This window comes from Phalangium opilio, unplaced genomic scaffold (assembly GCF_054372755.1).
Source record: "Phalangium opilio isolate 3A_F unplaced genomic scaffold, DU_Popi_V2 ptg000092l_1, whole genome shotgun sequence".
Taxonomy (NCBI): domain Eukaryota; kingdom Metazoa; phylum Arthropoda; class Arachnida; order Opiliones; family Phalangiidae; genus Phalangium; species Phalangium opilio.
In genome coordinates, this window is record NW_028324197.1 from 1,019,907 (window position 1) to 1,037,322 (window position 17,416).

At 40.6% G+C, this 17,416-nt stretch overlaps 1 protein-coding gene across 8 annotated transcripts in view; it reads left to right on the forward strand.

Annotated features, from left to right (window-relative positions):
• The first annotated feature begins 5,062 nt into the window (after positions 1–5,062).
• LOC149640910 (zinc finger BED domain-containing protein 4-like) overlaps positions 5,063–17,416 on the forward strand; it is a 34,240-nt gene continuing 21,886 nt past the window's right edge. The window contains exons 1-6 of one of the 8 annotated variants that reach the window (XM_089850587.1): positions 6,269–6,354; positions 6,438–6,571; positions 6,634–8,075; positions 8,154–8,206; positions 8,282–8,363; positions 8,421–8,527. In XM_089850587.1, the coding sequence (XP_089706713.1) occupies positions 8,297–8,363; positions 8,421–8,527 (174 nt within the window). In that variant the 5' untranslated portion in view covers positions 6,269–6,354; positions 6,438–6,571; positions 6,634–8,075; positions 8,154–8,206; positions 8,282–8,296. Of the gene's footprint in view, positions 5,375–6,268; positions 6,355–6,437; positions 6,572–6,633; positions 8,076–8,153; positions 8,207–8,281; positions 8,528–17,416 lie in introns of those variants that run through there. The other 7 variants (XM_089850584.1, XM_089850582.1, XM_089850586.1 and 4 more) reach the window with 7 other exon arrangements.

Sequence of the window (17,416 nt, forward strand, 5' to 3'; positions counted from 1 at the left end):
GTTTCAAATCCCAGATATTTGCAGCCCCCAAGAAACGTTTCAAATCCCAGATATTTGCAGCCCCCAAGAAACGTTTCAAATCCCAGATATTTGCAGCCTCCAAGAAACGTTTCAAATATCAGATATTTGCAGCCCCCAAGAAACGTTTCAAATCCCAGATATTTGCAGCCCCCAAGAAACGTTTCAAATCCCAGATATTTGCAGCCCCCAAGAAACGTTTCAAATATCAGATATTTGCAGCCCCCAAGAAACGTTTCAAATCCCAGATATTTGCAGCCCCCAAGAATCGTTTCAAATCCCAGATATTTGCAGCCCCGAAGAATCGTTTCAAATCCAAGATATTTGCAGCCCCCAAGGGCCCGTTTCAAATCCCGGATATTTGCAGCCCCCTAACGCACGTTTCAAATCCCAGATATTTGCATCCCCGAGAAACGTGTCAAATCCCAGATATTTGCAGCCCCCGAGAAACGTTTCAAATCCAAGATATTTGCAGCCCCCAAGGGCACGTCTCAAATCCCGGATATTCGCAGCCCCCAAGGGCACGTCTCAAATCCCGGATATTTGCAGCCCCCAAGGGCACGTCTCAAATCCCGGATATTCGCAGCCCCCAAGGGCACGTCTCAAATCCCGGATATTTGCAGCCCCCAAGGGCACGTTTCAAATCCCGGATATTCGCAGCCCCCAAGGGCACGTCTCAAATCCCGGATATTTGCAGCCCCCAAGGGCACGTTTCAAATCCCGGATATTTGCAGCCCCCAAGGGCACGTTTCAAATCCCGGATATTTGCAGCCCCCAAGGGCACGTTTCAAATCCCAGATATTTGCAGCGCCAAAGGGCACGTTTCAAATCCCAGATATTTGCAGCCCCCGAGAAACGTTTCAAATCCCAGATATTTGCAGCCCCCAAGAAATCCCAGATATTTGCAGCCCCAAGAAACGTTTCAAATCCCAGATATTTGTAGCCCCCAAGAAACGTTTCAAATCCCAGATATTTGCAGCCCCCAAGAAACGTTTCAAATCCCAGATATTTGCAGCCCCCAAGAAACGTTTCAAATCCCAGATATTTGCAGCCCCCAAGAAACGTTTCAAATATCAGATATTTGCAGCCCCCAAGAAACGTTTCAAATCCCAGATATTTGCAGCCCCCAAGAATCGTTTCAAATCCCAGATATTTGCAGCCCCGAAGAATCGTTTCAAATCCAAGATATTTGCAGCCCCCAAGGGCCCGTTTCAAATCCCGGATATTTGCAGCCCCCTAACGCACGTTTCAAATCCCAGATATTTGCATCCCCGAGAAACGTGTCAAATCCCAGATATTTGCAGCCCCCGAGAAACGTTTCAAATCCAAGATATTTGCAGCCCCCAAGGGCACGTTTCAAATCCCAGATATTTGCAGCCCCCGAGAAACGTGTCAAATCCCAGATATTTGCAGCCCCCGAGAAACGTTTCAAATCCAAGATATTTGCAGCCCCCAAGGGCACGTTTCAAATCCCAGATATTTGCAGCCCCCGAGAAACGTTTCACATCCAAGATATTTGCAGCCCCCAAGTGCACGTTTCAAATCCCGGATATTTGCAGCCCCCAAGGGCACGTCTCAAATCCCGGATATTCGCAGCCCCCAAGGGCACGTCTCAAATCCCGGATATTTGCAGCCCCCAAGGGCACGTCTCAAATCCCGGATATTCGCAGCCCCCAAGGGCACGTCTCAAATCCCGGATATTTGCAGCCCCCAAGGGCACGTTTCAAATCCCGGATATTCGCAGCCCCCAAGGGCACGTCTCAAATCCCGGATATTTGCAGCCCCCAAGGGCACGTTTCAAATCCCGGATATTTGCAGCCCCCAAGGGCACGTTTCAAATCCCGGATATTTGCAGCCCCCAAGGGCACGTTTCAAATCCCAGATATTTGCAGCGCCAAAGGGCACGTTTCAAATCCCAGATATTTGCAGCCCCCGAGAAACGTTTCAAATCCCAGATATTTGCAGCCCCCTAGAAATCCCAGATATTTGCAGCCCCAAGAAACGTTTCAAATCCCAGATATTTGTAGCCCCCAAGAAACGTTTCAAATCCCAGATATTTGCAGCCCCCAAGAAACGTTTCAAATCCCAGATATTTGCAGCCCCCAAGAAACGTTTCAAATATCAGATATTTGCAGCCCCCAAGAAACGTTTCAAATCCCAGATATTTGCAGCCCCCAAGAATCGTTTCAAATCCCAGATATTTGCAGCCCCGAAGAATCGTTTCAATTCCCAGATATTTGCAGCCCCCAAGAATCGTTTCAAATCCCAGATATTTGCAGCCCCCAAGAATCGTTTCAAATCCCAGATATTTGTAGCCCCCAAGAAACGTTTCAAATCCCAGATATTTGCAGCCCCCAAGAAACGTTTCAAATCCCAGATATTTGCAGCCCCCAAGAATCGTTTCAAATCCCAGATATTTGCAGCCCCCAAGAATCGTTTCAAATCCCAGATATTTGCAGCCCCGAAGAATCGTTTCAATTCCCAGATATTTGCAGCCCCCAAGAATCGTTTCAAATCCCAGATATTTGCAGCCCCCAAGAATCGTTTCAAATCCCAGATATTTGTAGTCCCCAAGAAACGTTTCAAATCCCAGATATTTGCAGCCCCCAAGAAACGTTTCAAATCCCAGATATTTGCAGCCCCAAGAAACGTTTCAAATCCCAGATATTTGCAGCCCCCAAGAAACGTTTCAAATCCCAGATATTTGCAGCCCCCAAGAATCGTTTCAAATCCCAGATATTTGCAGCCCCGAAGAATCGTTTCAATTCCCAGATATTTGCAGCCCCCAAGAATCGTTTCAAATCCCAGATATTTGCAGCCCCCAAGAATCGTTTCAAATCCCAGATATTTGCAGCCCCCAAGAATCGTTTCAAATCCCAGATATTTGCAGCCCCCAAGAATCGTTACAAATCCCAGATATTTGCAGCCCCCGAGAAACGTTTCAAATCCCAGATATTTGCAGCCCCAAGAAACGTTTCAAATCCCAGATATTTGCAGCCCCAAGAAACGTTTCAAATCCCAGATATTTACTTTTTTCAAAACCGATTTCGAGTCAAAGATATTTCTATTATTTGCAATTCAAGACATATCTAAACTAGATTAAATTCCTATTTATTTGAAATATCAAAATCAATTCAATTTCTTATATCTCAAACATGTCTACTCATAATAAACATTGCCATGAAACAAAGATTTCAAACCGCTATTTATATTTTTCAAACAAATTGGAATGGAGAAGTTACTTCTGGCGTGGCTTACAAGGCTAAGCCTACCGTACCACGATATTGAAATATTTAAAATATATTGAGCTTTAATAGTACAAGTTCTTACGAAAATACTTTGCTTATTTCACTGCCTCCTATTCGTTCTACAGTAGTTAGTTTGTTTACACATAATGTTGAATTGTTTAAACTTCCATCGACATCAGCGAGAAACGAAGGTTTCTGTGTTCTAACTAAGAAAGCCGTATTTACGTTCCGAGAGCGCATTAAGGCTTCTCAGAGAAGTCCGCACTTCTCTCGGAACTTCATACTTTTAATTTAATTGAATTTAATCAAGTCACTTTCATTACAATATAATCTAATTTCAACCCGTGTTAAGCGGCCCGGTGACAATGGAGTACCACCGTGCCGCGCGGTCTTCCTAGAAATGGAAACGAAGAAATTATTGCTGAGTAACGTAGAGAGACTAGAGAGAGATAGGCGAGAACGGAAAATCGAGGAATGGCGATTCGTCAGCGTGCTTGCCAAAGCAGGGTTTTTTTAGAAGGGATAAGACACATTACCTAGAAAAGCATTACACTTCTGGTCTCCCGTGCAGGGTAGGAAATAAGACAGGTTTACAAGTCCAAAACCAGTTTATTTATTCCAAAACTTGGGGTCAGTGGTCCCAGAGACCACTTTATTAATTATGGTTTTTGGAAAAAATCGACGGTGGGACCAGTTTATTAATTCTGGGTTCCTTATTGGAATTTTTCTAGCTCAACACATTTTCTCCAAATTCTACTCATAGGTAGTTAGTACTTCTTGGTTACAACTTCCCTACAAAAGTTTTGCAGTCTATTGACTATTGATCTTGTCTATCGTCTATACTCTAGAATGAGTCTCTTGTAGTCTTCAGTCTTGACCATAGCCAGTACTAGTTGTCAGTGGTCGTATCAGTATTAGTAATATACCAAATACCGCATAAATTACCGTTTTATATCTTACCGTAATTTTACAATGGTAATTTACCGGTAAGTGGTAAATTACCAAACATTTTTACTACGCATTAAATGTTCTTTTTACTCTTAAATGATCAATTATTTCTGTGTTTACTTCCAAAAAAGACTCACCAGGCGCTATTCGCTAGCCAGTACCAGTGTGGAAAATAAGGCGGGGGCACAGGGCAAATGACCAGTTTAAAAATTGCCTGGACCTGTTTAAAAATTAAATCGGAGGGGGGTCAGTGGTCCACGGGAACACTAAGAAAACTCAAGGGTAACCAGAGTTCAGTCATTAAAACTCTAACATTTTCATTATCCTCTTCTTTAGTTTAGCAGACGACGTGCCCTGGCCAGTGGTCATGGACCAGTTTATTTATTCCAGATTAGGGGGTCGCTGGCCTAATGTCCAGTTTAAAAAAATCTTTATTTCCCACCCTGATCTGTGTAATAAGCTGCCAAGAAAGTTTTTAAACGTGTTAAAAAAAATACGAGAGTTAAATAATAAAAACTCTAGTCCTTTTTAATCTAATAAATAGAAGAAATAAAAATCATAACGATGTTTCTGATAGCAAATAAGCAAGTAAAAGCCGATTTGAATTGTAACTCTATCTATCTCATTGATTTTACCCCGAAAAGCCGAAGCCGAAGCCGAGGCTCGAAGTCATTTAGAATATTTTAGCAGAAGACTTATAGGATGAATTCTCCTATTTTTTAGATTTTTGGTGTAATACGTGAATATGTTAGTAGTTTTGGGGTAAAATAGTGTTCCCCCGTTTCCGTGAAAGGCTGGCGAAGCTGGGTAAACGTAATCCCATAGATATATTAAAAGGATAGATACACAATTCAATGGGAGGTCGACGCGGAAGGGGCAACGAGCAGACAGCCGCTATTTTCTGGGGGTAGCCGTATAAAACGCCATCTATCGGTAACTTTCGAAACTAAATTAAAGGATGAGCTTAGAGTAGTGGCACTCTATGTTAACCCCCTATAGGGCATAATAAGTCAAACCGTCGGAGATGCCATTACTCCATCTTATACGAGCTAAGAGCGGAAAAACGTATTTTATAAATTTTACACCAGTAAAATCTTTTAAAAAACACTTGGAACTTGTATTTCTACTTACTTTCGAGGAAATACCACCGTTTTCTGAAGGTAAGAGTCTTTTTTTATACATTTATTAGTAATAAAAACATTTAAGGCGAGCTAAGCCTTGGTCATGGCCATAATGTAGATTTGCACATAGAATGATTAAAGTGACCATTTATTTTTTACCCCAAACCGGGACGGCTTGTAAACACTAGAAACAAACTAAAATTCGGATTGAAGTAAACACAACTAAGATTTTTCTAAGGGTTGATATTGTCTCTCTTATATTTTTCTGAAGCACAGATTTGTTTATGGAGGTCTGGTGATGATTTTAAGCAGGGGCGCCGATCATTGTTTTTCTCAGGGGGGCTGGGGCCCAAGGCAACACCAGGGAGCTCAGCCAAAAATTTTAATTCCTAATAGAAAATATGAATTATGATATTATTGAAAAGAAAGTGTGTTTTTATAGCAAATATAGTACTAAAAACCCTCTTAGGTAAACCTATTTTAGCTTAAACTATGTAGAAAAATCGGATTTTACTTTGAAAAGCAAAGCCTATTGAAAATATTATGTTTAAAAATTCAGAGCGAGCGAAGCGAGCTCCGCAATTTCGCTGTCTATAAATTTGATCTCGATGAAAGAGCTAAATTTTGATAAACTTGGCGCCTAACTAACTCTTTTGAAGGTTGTCGTTAAATACGCATTTGCGTTTAGGCATTTTGAATAAAAGAAGACTCACTCGTCACTAGAAAAACTACACAAGTCACCTTGACATTGTTCACAGATTTGAAGAAATATTTAGCAGAATACATAATTACATATACCGCGCGATAATCAAAACTGGGACAATTTCCAGAAAACGGGACTTTTTAGTGTCCCGAGGCATTCTTCGGGGACACCGGGACAAAGTTTAACAAACCGGGACTGTCCCGGCTAAACCGGGACGTATGGTCACTTTAAGAATGATAGAATGAAAGAGGCTGTACTTTCGTGACTTGGAAAATTTATTTTTTAGGCTTTTCGAACATTTCTATGGCAAAATGAGGTAGGAGACTAATGGAATATTTAGTGGATAATTTTGGAAGCAAGGTATCATTGATGAATTGGTTGTCTTTCACTATCATCAAGATTTCGATGTTATCGGGTGGCACAAATACTGCCAAAAAGCATACGGGTACGTTACACACGAAAAGCTAACCCTGAATCTGATGATAGACGTCTGAAGTTTTTCTCAGTTCCAGTTCATCCGTTTCTTCGTCAATGTAAAGGTGAAAGTTACCCGAAGTTGCTTTTCCTCTTATAGTTTCTTTATTCTTGAAAATAGCGTATCTCCACTAAGTACAGCTGGTCCTCAACCAGTATAAGGCAATCGGGGCTTGCCCCAAGGAAGCAAAATTGTGGATTAACAATCAAACCCACAGAGGTGTGACACTGGGTATTGATGTGTTGCCTGAATATTTGAAAAAGCAGCGGGTTAAGCTTCAATCCATTATCAAAGGACAACGCTCCCATTTCTTCTAATGCTTCAGATTGTTGCTCGAGAGTCAAATTACGGAGAGTCAGTTTAGGGATAATTTCATCGGTTACATTAATTTGATCTCCAAATTAGTATGGAATCGCGAACGGTTTGAGCGCTCTACGTAGTCTCTTTCCAGTAGTGGGAAAGAAATCTGATTTTGTAAAATGTTTTAAACAAATCCGTAAACTGGAGATATCAGCTGTTGTTATAGAATCAATCCACTTCTTTCGGCAGTCTCTTTCGGAAAGTTGTGGTAAGAAAGAAAACGTTCTTTACACCCACAGTTTGAACGCAGCAAACATGAATTGAAGCCATGATTGTTACATAAATAAGTAAATAAAAACCTTTATGTTATATTTTGTTTTATGCCTTTAAATATAGAGACACACACTTAACAAAGTTTGTTATGGTGGGCACCATTATCGACTCTTATTTTAAGAATATGTAACAGTTTAATGTCCGGATAACATGATAAAATAACGTTTTTCAACGCTAATCCTCGCGCTAATCACTAATCTGCCGTGTTTTACAAGACCAAGGCTTAGCTCGCCTTAAATGTTTTTATTACTAATAAATGTATAAAAAAAGACTCTTACCTTCAGAAAACGGTGGTATTTCCTCGAAAGTAAGTAGAAATACAAGTTCCAAGTGTTTTTTAAAAGATTTTACAGGTGTAAAATTTATAAAATACGTTTTTCCGCTCTTAGCTCGTATAAAATGGAGTAATGGCATCTCCGAGGGTTTGACTTATTATGCCCTATAGGGGGTTAACATAGAGTGCCACTACTCTAAGCTCATCCTTTAATTTAGTTTCGAAAGTTACCGATAGATGGCGTTTTATACGGCTACCCCCAGAAAATAGCGGCTGTCTGCTCGTTGCCCCTTCCGCGTTTTTTCGTTAAGCCTAAGCCAGCGAAGTGGATCTAGACCCTTTATAGTTTTACTATATCTATGCGTAATCCTTGACTTGTAAATGTAAATGATACTCCTGAAGTTTAACTGTAGGTTTTGTGGTTTTAAATAGCGCTGTTATAATTTTTTTACAATTTTAAACATGGAGCTAAGTTTTATTATTGTTATTCGTTCAGTTAGGCAGCAATAAAGGTCTTTCAAAGTGAGATATAAATAGCCCATCCACTTACTCCTCATCTTTTCCAATGGGAAAGGAAAAGAACCAAGGCTTAATGATTTTAAGCTTTGTTAATTTATAATTAATAACACATCATTCGGGAATAAGAATTATTAGGGTAAGTCTTCTTTATTAAACATTTTATCATTAAGTGTTCTACATTAATTTGGTTAATAAACTACCATTTGGACTATAGAGTAGTGGCACTCCATGTTAACTACCCATAGAGTTTAATACAGTCAAAGGCAAGTAGGTGCCATTACTCTATTTGACCTTTAAGTATTTCTACATTAAAGTGATTATGATTGTAAGTGTTTTTTTAAGCCCAACTAAGAGAGGATGAAACGCAAGAAAAGTCCATTGCTGCACCGTAAAAGCGGGGGTGGATCGGGGCCAGGAAGCGATGGTAGTAGAACGCCCAAACAGAGCACACCTCCGAACTCAAGTTCTTCTTTACTTGTAGTACCCAACAGTTCCGTGGTCTCGTCTTCGGGTACGCCCGCGCAAAGTCACGCCAACGCTGCTGTTCCCGCCGAAGAATATTTTAGTAGCGAGGAATTGACCGATTGGGTAAGAAGCCCCCCCCCCATTCCATTCCTTTCACTCCTAAATTGGCATTAATGACATTACGAACCCTCCTTTCATGAGCTAATTCGGACCACGGGCCTCAAACTTCCCGTAAATTTCGCGCAATCAAATGAGTTCGGTCTCGTTGCTGGAAAATGCTTGGTTCGTGATTTAGTTTGGACCTCGGGCCTCGGGACTTCACTGAAACTTCTCGCAATCAAATTAATAGGGACTTGGCAGTACTACGTCATGCAACGTCAGGCTTACTTCCACTAGTGCTAAAAAACATACCAGGAGGAGGGGCTTAGATAGCTTTCATTCTGTTAAAAAGAACATACCATAATGGTGCTGGGGGCGGAGTTAAGCCCGAATTGCCAAGTCCCTATTCGCTCTCGTTGCTGGACAAATTTTTGGTTCGTGATTTAATTCGGACCTCGGGCCTCGGGACTTCCCGGAAACTTCCCGCAATTATTACCGAATTATTTATCTGATCAGAAAAATAGAGATAAGAATGACATTTCTGACCAATAGAAGTCGCTATATAAAAAGTTTGGGGGCGGAGTCGAAACATAAGCAGATGAAGAGAACGCTTATTACATTGATCCGCTTTTGATATTAGATCAGGTTTCCATGCAAAATTAACCTCCGTTCGTTGACAGAGCCGCAATTCAGACGTAACTCTTCAATATTTTTGAGTGTTAAGGTCCGTTTATTCTCCTAAAGTTTCCCGTGCTCGTTACCAACGGAATAAGTATTAGGGCCAGTTTGACGTAGGGTTTGCAATTTGCACTGGCACTCTGGGATGTAAGAATATTTTTTAATCTAGTCCTTGGGACCAGTGACTCCCCCCCCCCCTTAGTGTTCAAAATAATAAACTGGTCCCAGCTTTGGTCAATGCCTACGAGATGTATACATAAATCTCGTAGGCGTTGCTTTGGTTCTATAGATTTGCGATTGATAATGTGGTCCCAAGGACCAGTAACCCCCCCACCCACTGCCTTCTCTAATGTGTATGTTTTGACACGTGTCAATGGCGTCTGCATGGAAAGTTCAACCCATCACAGCCCTTAAGTTTTTCTCAAAAACTGCCACTGCCAATGAAATGCCTTAAGTTTGATTTGGATTGCCCAATGAGCGAGGAGATTTCTTTGGCAGCTGAATTCGGACACAGACATTAACTCCAATATTTTATTTATCCACTTCTCCAGTTTAGCAGACGATGTGCCCTGGTCAAAGGTCATGGACCAGGTTATTTAGTCCAGTTTAAAAAAATCCTTATTTCCCTTCCTGGTCCGCCATAAGCGAAAGACGTGACGTCATGCGAGACTGCGCAGTACGAATTTACTTCCGTCATCGCGAAAATTCGCCTCAGAAAAGAGCCAACTAACGGTTACTAAGCGCAAATTCAAAATGTCACATCAAAATTGCATCTGTTGTACATTTGAAGGCCTAGAATTAGGGAAGGCAGTGCCCCACCTCTTGAATATAAAAAGTAGTCCAAGCAATTAATAAACTGGTTTTGGACCAGAGGAAGTGTACGGCTATTTCCCAGACTTGTTTACAGACCATATTTCTGACATTTTAGTTCGCCTTTATTCTCCACTAGGTGAGCTCTTTGCTAAATTTCGCAGTGTACGCGCACCCCTGGTCAATGGTGGGCACTATCCTATCATTTGATAGTTTTTACACTTGATACGATAGAAAATTTTATTGAACACTATCAAACTATAAATTTTGATAGTTCTATAAAGAAAAATTTATTTTATAATGATCGATTGAGTTTGAAAGCTCAGACAGAGTCCCCTAATTTGAAATTATCGATTGATTTGTTAAAATCTCGCCAAGAAAATGTTGATTCTTTTATGTGATTTAGCTAACTCCATCTTTTGGATATTTGGAAAAAAAATGATAGGCAGTATTTTTCTTAAAAAGTATTGATTTTTTTAGTGATATTCATTGCCGCCATCTACCGATGAAACGTAAAATAATTATAGTTATGTAATAAATAATGAAATAAATTATAGAAATATTTAGTCTATTTTTTACTAAATGTTTTTGAATTGATTTTTACTAATAATGGCAAGTAAATTTGATAGGTGATATATATCCATTTTTCCCGAATAACGTTTAGCTTATTTTGAGTTGATTGTTATTAATAATAGCAAGTAACTTTAATATGCGATTTATTTTGATAATTTTTCCTAAATAAGTTTGAGTTGATATTTAATGAAAATGGCAAGTAACTTTGATAGTGATTTGATAGTTTGGAATTATGATATGCTAGGGGGTAGGGAGGAAAGTTTTTCTGGGCTTTTTTTTAAAAAAAAATATTTGACTTTCACAATTTGACATGAGTACATATTTTGACAGAGCCATGTATGGGAAACAAAATGCTCTTTAACCAATAGGGGGTTAGTATAATATCGAACTAATTAAAAGCTTTCTGGCTGAATTCGTCTGAACTACCACACAACTTCGATTGTCCCGGTTTTAATTGCAAAACTAATTAGACGTTAGTTCTATTAATTTCAAACCACGTTCATTGGATTTGCAATAATTCAGCACGCTAGGAAATGTTGTTTAATTTTTTTATTAATTAATATATTAGTGCCGATTCGAGGTTGTAAACGTGAACAACGTTTCAAATCTGGTTAATTAATTTTAAATTGGGAAATCCGAAAAAACTATTTGAAAAGCGTAGGATGATATTTTTTCATCAATGTACGAATATAGTTTTCACTCTATCCTATGAGTGAACTCATGTTCAACCATATTCTTATTAATATGCCCGTTTTAAAACTTGAAATTAAGATAGCTAACTCTTCTGTCAGTAGTCAGTACTAGGGAAAGTAAGAAAGGTTTGTCTGGCATGTATTCATCACAGACAAGTGGTTTTGACTTAAAAACGGAGTTCAAGGTGTCGGACAAACTTCGAGAAAGGGTTTAAAATATAAAATAAGCTCTTACAGTCAAACGATTTAGCTTAGACGAAATATTTAAGCCATAATATGAATAAAAAAAGCATATTTTCAATTTTAAAAACCATAAATATTTTTAAAATAGGATATCACTTTTATCAAAATTTCAAATATCCGATCTCTTTTGCTTTCTAGAATGCCATAGAGCAAGGGGGATGAAAGGGATTTAGTCACATGACAGCAACTATTAATCAAAAATGTCTTGATTAGAATCAAGACCTACAAAGTATCGATAAGACTGAGGTTATCACTTGTCTGAAGGATCAGATATTAATTTTTCTTTTTAATTGAAACTTAAATGCATGCTTAAGAAAAAACAACGCTCCATTACCGTTTTCCGTTGAAATAAATTATTTTACTGGTAATCAATTTCAAAAATTTACTTATCTCGGCTTTTCGACCACAATTCCATTCCCCGAAAACATTTTATCATTACATAATTACTTTTGGGAGAGTACGTGTATGGTTTTGCGTTTTAAAAGGTTCCTAAAGACGTTACATCCCCATTCGTGACCGGCACGCTTCGCAGTGGAACATTTTAATTATTCTAAAACCAATGGCCCCAAATTCAATAGGGACAGTAACATTTTTACTCTCGGTTTTGCAAAATGATGTAATATCGAGTGTACTTTAGTGAACCGTCGTATTGTTCTTTCTCATAGTTCAGGGCATGATCAGTTCTACTGCCCAATTTCTCTCTCTAGTTTCTAACAATGGTTAGAGACTATTTGATATGGCACGGCACAACGTTATATACATTTGTAAATTCTAAGTAGCACAAAAGGAAAAAGAATCCATTTTTTTATATTTTGGTTTGAAATAAATAAACTCATCATAGTAGTTATAACGAACAGAAAGTCAAGAGAATGGCACCGGTAATGAGCAGCAAAAAGAGAGGAAAGTTTGCTTCAAGGTAGCAGAGGGACATGGTAGTGAAAATAGTAAACTAGAATTTTGTTCGTTCAAACCTTAATATATCATGAAAAATTCAAGTGAGGAGGCGGAACTACCAAGAAAGATTGATTTTGGCAGATAACAGCGAAAAAATTATGTTCTACACACACTGGGACTATGGGAGAGTTTCAAGGCCGAGGTCGCACATGATGAAATTCCAACTCCAGTTTACATCAATTCTCCCTGGTCGTACTAGTAGCAGGTTAAGCTATAGTTTGCTCAGGTCCTGTTAGTCTCGAAAGGGTTATATAGTCCTTGTAACTTTTAAAAGGTTGTTGTCATGGCTAAACAGACCGCTATTACAGTTTTTTATTGTTTTATAGGTTTTTTTGACACGTTATCTCCCAAAAGTAATTAATGTAATGATAAAATGTTTTCGGGGAATGGAATTGTGGTAGAAAAGCCGAGATAAGTAAATTTTTGAAATTGATTACCAGTAAAATAATTTATTTCAACGGAAAACGGTAATGGAGCGTTGTTTTTTCTTAAGCATGCATTTAAGTTTCAATTAAAAAGAAAAATTAATATCTGATCCTTCAGACAAGTGATAACCTCAGTCTTATCGATACTTTGTAGGTCTTGATTCTAATCAAGACATTTTTGATTAATATCTGTTCCTTCAGTCTTCATTTTAATTAAGAATGTTAAGAAACTGTTTTACATTTTCAAAATCTGCACTAAGCAGAAACATAAATAAAGGAGACCATAGCTTTAGCTCAATTTATTTATAATGATACTTCAAAAAAAACGTAAATCAATAAAAGTTTGTATTCTTATTGTAATTAACATAATACAATTTTTACCAATCATTTATTGAAACGCGAGGCGCCCCCCTAAAAATTCCAGAAATAGGACCAAATTGCCAATTTTACAAAATTTTTAAATATGCTGATTTATGTCCGTTTAACATTTAGCTCAAAATTGTCATAAGCCCAATATGAAATTCGGATATCCTTAAAACTTCATAAAGACGATCCGAGATTGTCAATTTCAAACTTTTTTGTAGCATAAACTAACGTCTGTTTAATATTAAGCTTAAAACCTTAAACAAAATATAGTCAGGGCTAAAAGTTCACAAAGATGATCCAAGATTGTCAATACGCCTAAAAAGTGCCATCTTTAAAATATGTAGCAGGGGAAAAGAGAGCGTGATCGAGTGGGCTATGCTAGTGGTTGGAAGTCGCGGGGGTTGGGACAGGGATAAGGGAGTTGAGATGGATTGGAAATGATGATGGGCGACCTGCGGCACCGTATCTCTCCCTATGTACCTCGCGCACGCCCCTAACCTTCGGAAGGCGATTGCTAAGTGCTGCCACGGAGCGCCATTTTATTTGTATGAGAACTAGCTTCTACAATTTCGTCCAGTACGACCCTACCTAACCGCTGAGAGGACTATGTTGCCGTAGGTGGGGGTACACAGGCAGCGCTATAGGTATGGGGGTTTCTACTCCATTCCTCTCTCCTTCAAGATTGGGACTCCAGGCATAGCCAACTCCATCACGCAATCGACAACGCAAAGCAACTCGCGCCAGCGTGGGAAATAAGGCGGTGACACAGAACAAATGGCCTGTTTAAAAATTGCCTGGTCCAGTTCAAAAATTAAATCGGAAGGGGGGGGGTCAGTGGTCCACGAGACTACTAAGAAAGTTCAAGGGTAGTCAGACTCCACACATTAAAATTCTAATATTTTAATTATCCACTTCTTTAGTTTAGCAGACGACGTGCTCTGGTCAATGGTCCCGGACCAGTTAATTTATTCCAAGTCAGGAAAGTCGGTGGCCTAATATCCAGTTTAAAAAATGCTTATTTGGTCACGGACCAGAAACCTCACGTAAACGCGACGCGAATGACGAAAACTACGTATTTTCCGACTGAGGAGAGGAGAAATAGCCCTGCCTCCTTTTACGTCCCCCTTGTATTTTGAAAGTGAGACTGGGACTTTGGCGCGCGAATACTTAGGCGTCTTATACCTTCTCCCTAGTAAACTAGATATCGCTTCTTTTGTAAAACTTTATATAACTAAAACCATGAGTTTATAACATATGTTCCATAACAAGCTTCATACAACTTTTGGAAAATTTCCGACTTCCCGGAGGAAAGGGACAAATAGGACTATTACATAATCAAAGGATATCCCTGTATCTCTAATATAACCAGAGTTACAAGCTTCCAAAATTTAGTGTAATGTTAATCCTATGGAGGAGGCAAATTACCTACAAGCACCCGGGGATAGTACCTACAAGCACCCTGGGCAAGTACCTACAAGCACCCGGGGCAAGTACCCTCAAGCACCCACAAGTACCCACAAGCACCCACAAGTACCCACAAGTACCCACAAGCACCCACAAGTACCCACAAGTACCTAAAAACTCCTCAAACTACCTACAAGCACCCACAAGTACCTACAAGCACCCACAAGTACCTACAAGCACCCGGGGTAAGCACCCAGGAGCACCCGGGGCAAGCACCCAGAGGCATCCCTGGCAAGTACCCACAAGTACCCGGGGCAAGTACCCACAAGTACCTTCAAGCTCCTACAAGTACCTAAAAGCACCCACAAGTACCTAAAAGCACCCACAAGTACCCAAAAGTACCTACAAGCGCCCACAATTACCTAAAAGCACCCACAAGTACCCAAAAGTACCTACAAGCGCCCACAAGTACCCACAAGTACCTAAAAGCACCCACAAGTAACTACAAGCACCTACAAGCACCCACAAGTAACTACAAGCACCTACAAGCACCCACAAGTAACTACAAGCACCTACAAGCACCCACAAGTACCAACAAGCACTTACAAGTACCAACAAGCACTTAAGTACCTACAAGCACTTAAGTACCTACAAGCACCCATAAGTACCCACAAGTACCTACAAGCACCCGGGGTAAGCACCCTGGAGCACCCGGGGCAAGTACCTGCAAGCACCCGGGGCAAGCACCCACAAGTACCTTCAAGCACCCACAAGTACCCACAAGCACCCACAAGCACCCACAAGTACCCACAATCACCCACAAGTACCTACAAACTCCTACAACTACCTACAAGCACCCACAAGTACCTAAAAGCACCCACAAGTACCTAAAAGCACCCACAAGTACCTAAAAGCACCCACAAGTACCCACAAGTACCTACAAGCGCCCGCAAGTACCAACAAGCACCCACAAGTACCCACAAGTACCTACAAGTACCCACAAGTACTACAAGCATCTACAAGCACCTACAAGCACCCACAAGTATCTAAAAGGAACCTGCAAGAACCCACAAGTACCTACAAGTACCCACAAGTACCCATAAGTACCTACAAGCACCCACAGGTACCCACAAGTAACTACAAGTACCCACAAGCACCCACAAGTACCTACAAGCACCTACAAGTATCCACAAGCACCTACAAGTATCCACAAGCACCTACAAGCACCCACAAGTACTCACAAGTACCTACAAGTACTCACAAGTACCCACAAGTACCCACAAGTACCTACAAGTACCTACAAGCACCCAAAAGTACCCACAAGTACCCACAAGCACCTACAAGCACCCACAAGTACCTACAAGTACCTACAACCACCCACAAGTACCTACAAGTACCCACAAGTACCTACAAGTACCTACAAGTACCCACAAGTACCTACAAGTACCCATAAGTACCTACAAGCACCCACAGGTACCCACAAGTAACTACAAGTACCCACAAGTTCCTTCAAGCTCCTACAAGTACCTAAAAGCACCCACAAGTACCTAAAAGCACCCACAAGTACCTACAAGCGCCCGCAAGTACCCACAAGCGCCCGCAAGTACCCACAAGTACCTACAAGTACCCACAAGTACTACAAGCATCTACAAGCACCTACAAGCACCCATAAGTACCTAAAAGCACCTAAAAGCACCCACAAGTACCTAAAAGCACCCACAAGTACCTAAAAGCACCCACAAGTACCCACAAGTACCTACAAGCGCCCGCAAGTACCCACAAGCACCCACAAGTACCCACAAGTACCTACAAGTACCCACAAGTACTACAAGCATCTACAAGCACCTACAAGCACCCACAAGTATCTAAAAGGAACCTACAATAACCCACAAGTACCTACAAGTACTCACAAGTACCCACAAGTACCTACAAGTACCTACAAGCACCCAAAAGTACCCACAAGTACCTACAAGCATCTACAAGCACCTACAAGCAACCACAAGTACCTACAAGCACCCACAAGTATCTACAAGTACCCACAAGTACCCACAAGTACCCACAAGTACCCACAAGTACCTACAAGTACCCACAAGTACCCACAAGTACCTAAAATTACCTACAAGCACCCAAAAGTACCCACAAGTACCTACGAGCATCTACAAGCACCTACAAGCAACCACAAGTACCTACAAGCACCCACAAGTACCTACAAGTACCCACAAGTACCTACAAGCACCCACAGGTACCCACAAGTAACTACAAGTACCCACAAGTTCCTTCAAGCTCCTACAAGTACCTAAAAGCACCCACAAGTACCTAAAAGCACCCAAAAGTACCTACAAGCGCCCGCAAGTACCCACAAGCGCCCGCAAGTACCCACAAGTACCTACAAGTACCCACAAGTACCCATAAGTACCTACAAGCACCCACAGGTACCCACAAGTAACTACAAGTACCCACAAGTTCCTTCAAGCTCCTACAAGTACCTAAAAGCACCCACAAGTACCTAAAAGCACCCACAAGTACCTACAAGCGCCCGCAAGTACCCACAAGCGCCCGCAAGTACCCACAAGTACCTACAAGTACCCACAAGTACTACAAGCATCTACAAGCACCTACAAGCACCCATAAGTACCTAAAAGCACCTAAAAGCACCCACAAGTACCTAAAAGCACCCACAAGTACCTAAAAGCACCCACAAGTACCCACAAGTACCTACAAGCGCCCGCAAGTACCCACAAGCACCCACAAGTACCCACAAGTACCTA